The 8024-nt window shown below is 48.1% G+C and overlaps 1 protein-coding gene across 1 annotated transcript in view; it reads left to right on the top strand.

Moving 5' to 3' along the window:
- Nucleotides 1-6276: 6276 nt before the first annotated feature.
- The window catches only part of Tmprss9 (transmembrane serine protease 9), an 18767-nt gene continuing 17019 nt past the window's right edge, over nucleotides 6277-8024 (top strand). The window contains 1 exon segment of the mRNA XM_010635116.1: nucleotides 6277-6443. Coding sequence (XP_010633418.1) covers nucleotides 6302-6443 — 142 coding nt within the window. The 5' untranslated portion in view covers nucleotides 6277-6301.

The following is an 8024-nucleotide window of genomic DNA, read 5'->3' as shown; positions in this document are numbered from 1 at the left end:
AGGGCTGTGTCCGCAGACCCCACCTGCGCGGCACCTCCTGGGAGCCTCAAGCTCACTTCACGCCCTTTGTGACCCATGGGCCAGGAAGAGGTCGACCAGATGGCTCAGTTTCCAGCTTCACACTGGACCAGCTTTGGGTGACCCAGGGTGATCTGTCACCCCGGAACAGCACATTGCTCTCTGCCACCCCATTGCTGCTGGCTGGGATGACGGTCATTTGTCATTCTTTTTTTTTGAGGCGGGGTCTCACGAGGCAGCCCCAGCTACAAACTCGGGATGATCCTCCTGCCTTAGCCCTCCCAGCGCTGGGGTGACAGGCGTGCAGCACCGCCGGGCCCCAGTGTTCCTTTTACTTCCCTGCACCTCGGTGTACAGTTCAACCCCTCTGGAAGTTTCCACGATGGTCCTTGTAACGCAGGACAGCGGGGCTCTGTCGTGCTCTCTCTCCCGTTTTCCATCCACACGTTCATCCTGCAGAGCCATCTGAGGGAGTCTCATGTGCCTCCCCGGGCAGGGGCGTTTCTCCTGCCGCGTGGGTGTAAGAAAGAGAAGCGTCCCCTCCCCTCAGGGTCACTCACGGAGCTTGGGGTCACCCCGCGATCCAGGGACGGCCCCTGTGTCCTCTCTTACTCCTTGTAATCGGCGATCTTCCCTGACGCCGCGGCTTCTGCATTTCATTCCCGCCACCCCCGGTCTTTGCAAAAGAATAATAAAGCAAATCCTAGAAGTTATTCTGTAGTCCGAGATTATCAACTCAAAGGATCTTCTAGAACCTTCCCTGCCTCTGCCTCTCTCTGAAGTAAAATGCCTGCTTCCCCGAGACAGGCTGTCTCCATCAGACCCAGGTGACAAGGACGTGACTGCCCACACAGGCAGAGTTATGTTTTGGTCTTCTCAGCACACAGTGAGTTTTTTTTTTGATGTTGTTGTTGTTGTTTTTTTGTGTGTGTTTTGAGACAGTGTCTCCCTATATAGCCCAGGCTGGCCTCAGATTCGAAGTGATCCTCCTGCCTCAGCCTCTTGTATCCTGGGATGAAAGGCATGCACCAGCATGCTCAGCTAAATAATTGGTTTTGATGTATTTTTTTAAAAAAAACCTTAATGGGATTTATGTCTTGATAAACATGTGCTGCAAATTAGAAGTATAAGGTTCTGGAAAAGTTAGGTTTTGTGTTGCCATCACTGTATGCCTGAGAACCACCCCACAGTAAACCCATCGTTCAATTTCTTTTCCTGTTGCCCAGTATGCCACATCCCTACTTCGGAATTTCTAGTGAACTGTTTTGCAAAGGTGATAAGCACTCTGCTGATTTATTCTTTGCAAGAGTTACTATGTTTTCACTCAACCAGTGGATGGTTTTATTGCACTGTTTACAAAGTCACGTTGTAGGAAGCTTTGTTCTAGGGATGGAACCCAGGGCCTTCACAGTGAGCTACATCTCCAGCCCATTTTTGAAGTTGGGATTCTCCTGCCTCAGCCTCCCAGAGTGCTGGGGTCACAGATGTGTGCCACCTTGCCTGGCTGCACATAGGCCTTCGGATGGCCAGCATTCCTTCCCCCTGACCTGAAAGGAGAGTCGGGGAAGGGCAGTACCCATTTCAAGGCTGCAGGATGACTCCTCCTGAGGCTCCGAGGAGAACTCTGGTCCCGATCCTGGCTCCGGCAGCCCCGACCTTCTCCATTTGCAGACCCAGCACTGTGATGGCGCCTATAGCCTCTCTCTGCCTCTCACCTCCATGCCCTCTCAGGGGGATCCGGAGGGACCCTGGCCCTAGTGGTCAGGATGACCCTCACCCTGGGTCCTCCGTGTGACCCGTCTGTAGAGCCCCTTCTGCCATGGAGGTGACGTGGCCACAGGCACTGGGGCTTTGGACATGGATGTCTTTGGGGGCCATTAATCAGCCAGCCACAGGCTGCAAGCAAAGTTCCATTTCCAGGAAGTGGTCGGTCAGGGTGGGGGAGACCCTTCACGGGGCCAGCCAGTTTCTGAGCTCTCCGGTTCCCAGGCAGCCCAGCCGGGGGGCCATCTTGGGCCAAGCATGAAGATGGTTCTCCTTGTCCTCCTCCTCCTCCAGTCCCGCTGGGGTCAGGCGGGGACAGCAAGGTGCTGGCGTGTGGCCACTGCGAGGCCACTGAGCACTGAGCTCCAGGGTCGCCTCCACCGGCTCCTCCAGGCTCCCTTGCTCAATGGATCCTGGTCATTGATACCAGCTCCTGGCGCTCTCTGCGCGGAGACTTGAGGGTGGAAAGGGTCCAGGTGTGTCCCATGGTGTGGGGTCTGTCCTGCCCCACCTCTCTGTCACCTCCCGCCAGCTCTCCTTGTGTTTCAGACCCTGGCACGTGTCACTCGCCCTCCTAATTATTTTCTTCTCTTTTTGGTTGTGGCAACAGGCACATAACATAAAATCTCGTCATCTTAGCCATCATTTTACTGCTTTATTTCGTGACAGGGTCTTGGTCAGTCACTAAGTTGCGCAGGCTGACTTCGAACTTGTGATCCTCCTGCCTCAGCCTCTTAAATGCTGAGCTGAATCATGCAACTTTTATAAATGTTTTGTGTGCCCTTGAAAAGGGAAGTTTAGGGCTGGAGATGTACACCAGTGGTACTGTGCCTGCCCGGCAAGCACAAAGTCCTGAGTTTGAACACCACACACACACACACACAAAAAGTTTACCCTCCAATACAGGGGATAAATACCTCTATTAGTGTCAAATTTTGCTGATTGACTGTTATGAGTGTAGAGAACTTTTTCACTTTTTTTTCTTTTTTAATGCTTTACAAGAGACCACATAAAACACCTGATTTTTTTAAACAATGTAATGTGATGTCTTTTAACTTTTAAGTTTAGTTTACTATATTTTTACCTTTTCTTTTTCTTTTTTCTTTGCTTTTTCTCCTTTTTCTTGCTTATTTATTTTTTCCTTATTTTACTCATCTTGGAGAAGGTATTTATTTTGCTTCTATTTTTTAGATTTCCCTTAAAAGTTTGTCATTCAGCTGGATGTGGCGGCATATGCCTGTGATCTCAGCACTCAAGAGGCTGAAGCAGGAAGATTGCCATGAGTTTGAGGCCAGCCTGGGCTTCATAGTGAGTTTAAAACCAGCCTAGACTGTATAGTGAGACCTTGTCTCAAAAACAAAAACAAATGCGCCTATAATCCCAGCACTTGGGAGGCTGAGGCAGGAGGATCGCTGTGAGTTCCAGCCCAGCCTGGGCTACATAGTGAGTTCCAGGTCAGTCTCAACTACCTAGTGAGACCCTATCTCAAAAAACAAAAAGAAAACAAAAACAAAAACAAAAGCTGGGCATGGTGGTGTACACCTGTAATCATAGCACTCAGGAGGCTGAGGCAGGAGGATGGCTGTGAGTTCAAGATCAGCCTTGGCTACACAGTGAGTTCCAGGGCAGTCTGAGCTCCACAATGAGACCCTGTCTCAAAAACAACAACAACAAACGAAAAACAATTGGCATTAAGTTTTTTTTTTGTTGTTTTGTTTTGTTTTGTTTTTTGAGACAGGGTCTCACTATGCAGTGAGACTGACCTGGAACTCACTATGTAGCCCAGGCTGGTCTCGAACTCACAGCAATCCTCCTGCCTCAGCCTCCCGAGTGCTGGGATTACAGGTGTGCACCACCACGCCTGGCCTATCATTAAGATTTCACCACAATCTATAATTAACAATCTCTCCTCTCCAGTGTGTATGCCCAGGATGGAACTCAGGGAGTTGCACATACTTGGCAAGTACACACCACTGAGCTACAGCCCTAGTCATTTTTTAAAAATAATTCTGGGCTCGATGACACACACCTGTAATCCCAGCACTGTGAGAGGCTAAGGCAGAAGGTCCCAAATTCAAACCTGTCCTGGGAAAATTAGTGATTTAACAAGATTCTCTCTTAAAATAAAAAATTAAAGGGCTGGGGGGTGAATCCCAGTGGCCCAACCCTGGGTGTGGTCTCCAGTACTTAAAAAAAGAAATTGACACAGGATCTTGCTCAGCTGCCCAGGTGGCACTTGAACTCTCTCCTGCCTGAGCCTCCGGATCGCTGGGTTTATAGGCTTGTGCCACTGTGCCCAGCTGAACCTTAGTTTTTTAACTGCAATCCTGTGCTACGTCTTGTTTGCTACTTCAACCTTAGTGTTAATATCCTCTAAAGTGATCGTTGTTTTTTTTGATACCGGGAATCAAACTCATGTCCTTGCACTTGCAAGGCAGGCGGCAGAACCACTGAGCTAAATCCCTGGCCTTAGTGATCATGGTTCTACAAACAAATTGCTTATTCGGACATACCTACACGATTATAATTTCTGCACAATGTTATATCTCCTACATCTCATATTTCTTTCTTCTGAATTCAATTTTATTCTTCCCTAAATACATCCTTTAGTAGCTTTTTCAGTGAACGTTAATTTGCATAACTTTTTCAGTCCTGGACATACCTGTATTTTGTGGGTAAAAGTATAGAATTATTAACTTTCAGCAATTTTCTTTCAGCTTCTTGAGAATATTATTCCCTTCTCTTCGGTCCCTTTGGTTTCTAATAAGAAATCTGCTGTGATTTTTAATCAGCATTCTTTTGTGGATAACCTGTGCTTACTTTCTAGTTACTTCTACAGTCTTCTCTTTGGTTTTGTTGTTGTTCTTTGCTTCATTTCTGTAGACTTAAAGAGAGGATTTGTTTTTATTTTTATTGTTTAGGTTTCTGTTTTTTTCAGATCTGAAGATTCATATCATTCGACAAGGCTGGAAAATTTCTCAGCTGATCTTTGTCTTTTCCGGAGGGAGAACCCATGGTCTCTACACTGAGCTAATTCCCAGCTCTTTTTTTTATTTTGAAACAGAGCCTCAATAAACTCCTAAATTACCCAGGCTAAGCTAGAACTTGTGATCCTTATGCCAAGGATTTAGCTCAGCGGTACTGAGCCTGCCTTGCAAGCACAAGATCATGAGCTTGATCCCCAGTCCCCCTTCCCCCAAAAAGAATTTATGATCCTTCTGCTTCGGCCTCCCAGAGTGCTGGAGCTAATTTCTCTTAATCTTGCCCTCTCTCCGACTTTCTCTGCTCTCTCTTAGAACTCATGAGATAAAGCGGGGCCTCTCATTCAGGCTGTGTCCCGTGTCTATTCCGTCTCTTCCAGTTCTTCTGCCTCTGTATGTTGCTGACTCTGCGTAATAGATCCCCAGAGTTATTAGTTCTTTCTCTATTTGTGTTCAGTCTCTTGTTTAGCCCATAGATCGACAATTTACGTTGATTAATATAGTTTTCATTTCTAGATCTTGTTTTTTTTCCTGCTTGTTTTTTCATGGTGCCATTCTGAATATTTTCAATTACTTCATTACTTTGTGTTTATAAGAACTTTAACCACACTTGCTGGGCGTGCTGGCACACGCCTGTAATCCCAGCACTCGGGAGGCTGAGGCAGGAGGATCGCTGTGAGTTCAAGACCAGCTTGGGCTACACAGTGAGACTCTGTTTCAAAAAACAAACAAACAAAACATCCAAGCCCTTTTCCCAGACTCAAAGTCCCCCGGCTCCCTTCCGGTAGGGAATCCTTGTAACAGTGAGGTTTCAATGTGGTCAGGTGTCAGCCCCGTGTTACAGCTGCCTGCTCAGGGCTGTGTCTCCCGCACTGTGCAGCCAGAGACAGAGAAGTTGAGCGGGGCCCTGGATGAATGGAGCATCTATACTCGAACTCAATGGCAGCAGGGTCCTTTCTGTGACTAATGACAGTGATGACAAGATGCTTTCGAGCCCTGCGGGGTGTGGGTCGTGAGGCTGGGCTCAATGTGTGCAGTGTGTGCTGGGCACTGGGAACTCGAACGCGGAACCACAGGGCCGGCCCGAGGCCCCGAGTGGGGCTCAGCTTCTTTTGTCCTTGACATTTTTCACCGGGGGGTTCTTAGGCATCCTCTGGCTCCTCCAAAGGTGACTCCCCTCTGAGGTAGAGAAGTAAAGAGGTGAAAAAGGGCGGGGATGGCCGGGCTCCCGACACCCCTGCCAGAGTGACAAACGCACAGCTTGCTCGGATGTGTTTGCATTTCATTTTTAAATTATTTTGGTTTTGTCTTTTTTGTTTGTTTGTTTTTTTGAGACAAGGTAGTGCTATGCTGGCCACGCTGGCCTCAGACTGGCGGGAATCCTCCTGCCTCAGCCTCCTGAGTGTTGGGATGACAGGTGTGAGCTACCACTTTTGGCTGTGGAATCCATTTTTCTAGCAGCGTCAGAGCCCTGAGCTCGGACCCTATCTGTCCCTCGTCTGTTGGCATCTAGGTCACCGTCCTTGTGTCTCGGAGCCATGCAGCCCACGACGGCTGACTTGCAGCTCGTCCCCAGGGCCACAAAGCCAGTCCCAGCCGCAGACTCGGTGTGCTGTCGCGGGGCTGTCACCGCAGTGGTGGCCTCCAGCACAATCGTCCTTGCCCTGGGAGTCCTTTTGGGTAAGTGGCTGCGTGATCCGCTGGGTGCACAAGGTCAGGGCATTGAGGCAAGGACCCTCACCTGGCTCGGTGGTGTCCCCGTTGTCCCAGAATCAAAGATGGGGCTCTGGGTTCTTTCTCTGGCCCCAAAGACAACCAATTAATTAGACTGAAATTTCTCCAGGAAAATGATTTATGGAAAATAAGTTACATAGGCAGAATAATGCAGCTGGACAGTTTTGCTTTCCTGTTATTCTGGACCCTTTCCCTGCCCACCTTTTTGGAGCACTGGGGCCCAAACCCAGTTCTCTGCTGTTTGTAAACTTACTGAGTAGATCTGTCTACTTAAATATGAAAGCCCGTCTTTTTTTTTTTTTTTTTGGTACCAGGGATCAAATTCGAGTCCTTGTGCTTGCAAGGCAGGCGGTGGAACCACTGAGCTAAAACCCCGGCCCTTGAAAGCATGTCTTTTATTTATATTTATACATTGTACCGAAGCTTCAGAATCCTGTGTATTTATTTATTGAGACAGGGTCTTGCTATGTAGTTCAGGCTGGCTTCAAGAGATCCTCCTGCTTCAGCCTCCTGAGTGCTGGGATTACAGGTGTGGGCCACCACACCCCACTTGTGTGTTTCACCTTATATAATGTGGGGGCAGTGGTACCAAGAAAACCCCAAAAAGCCAGAAAAGAGGGCTGGGTGTGGCTCAGTGGTGAGTGCTTATTTAGCCTGTGTGAGGCCCTGGATTCCATTCCCCATACCACAAAAATATATAAAAAATAAACAGGGAAAATAAATGTGAAATTTGTCCACTTGTGGCTTATAGGTGTGGGTGGTGGGAATATAAATGACTGCTCTTTTTTCTTTTCTTTTTCTTTTTTTCCTTATCAGCGTGGAACCCAGGGCCTTCACACCGAACTGTATATCCTAGCCCATTTTTAAAATATTTTGAATATTTGAGACAAGGTGTCCCTAAGTCACTAAGCTGTGATCCTCATGCCTCAGGCTCCCAGAGTGCTGGACGACAGGTGCGCACCCCTGGGTCTTGATCTTAGATTGTTATATTTAAGCAGTTTTTGTCAGAAGTTTCTGGATCATCTGGAAGCCAGACACATTTGACCGAGGCCCTCTAGTGGCAGTGTGTGTGAAATACAAGGGTGGGCACGTGAGTGTGTCTGTACTATGGGGGAGGGGCTGTTTCCACACTTCTAGAAGCACCTTCCGGAAACACATTCTAGAAGCACAGCAGTTTGGGAGCAACAGGTAAATATAACCCCAACAGGCCCTCTCTAAAGCCACAGAGAGGCATTAGACAGCGGTTGAAATTTTTAAAATATTTCTGCCAGGTATTGTGGCAAACACCTGTCACCCCCTCTACTTCAGACGCTGAGGCAGGAGGGTCTCAAGTTCGAGCTCACACTGGGCAATTTAGCGACGTAGCGAGGCTCTGTCTTAAAATAAAAAATACAGCCAGGTGTGGCGGGGCATTCTTGTAATCCCAGTATTCGTGAGGCTGAGGCAGGAGGATGGCTGTGAGTTCAAGGCCAGCCCGAACTATATATAGCAAGACCGGGTCTCAAATAACCAAAAAAAAAAAAAAAA

The sequence above is a fragment of the Fukomys damarensis genome, unplaced genomic scaffold (genome assembly GCF_012274545.1).
Source record: "Fukomys damarensis isolate Sample0158 unplaced genomic scaffold, DMR_v1.0_HiC HiC_scaffold_37, whole genome shotgun sequence".
NCBI classification, from domain to species: Eukaryota; Metazoa; Chordata; class Mammalia; order Rodentia; family Bathyergidae; genus Fukomys; species Fukomys damarensis.
This window is presented reverse-complemented; position numbering and strand designations above follow the sequence as displayed.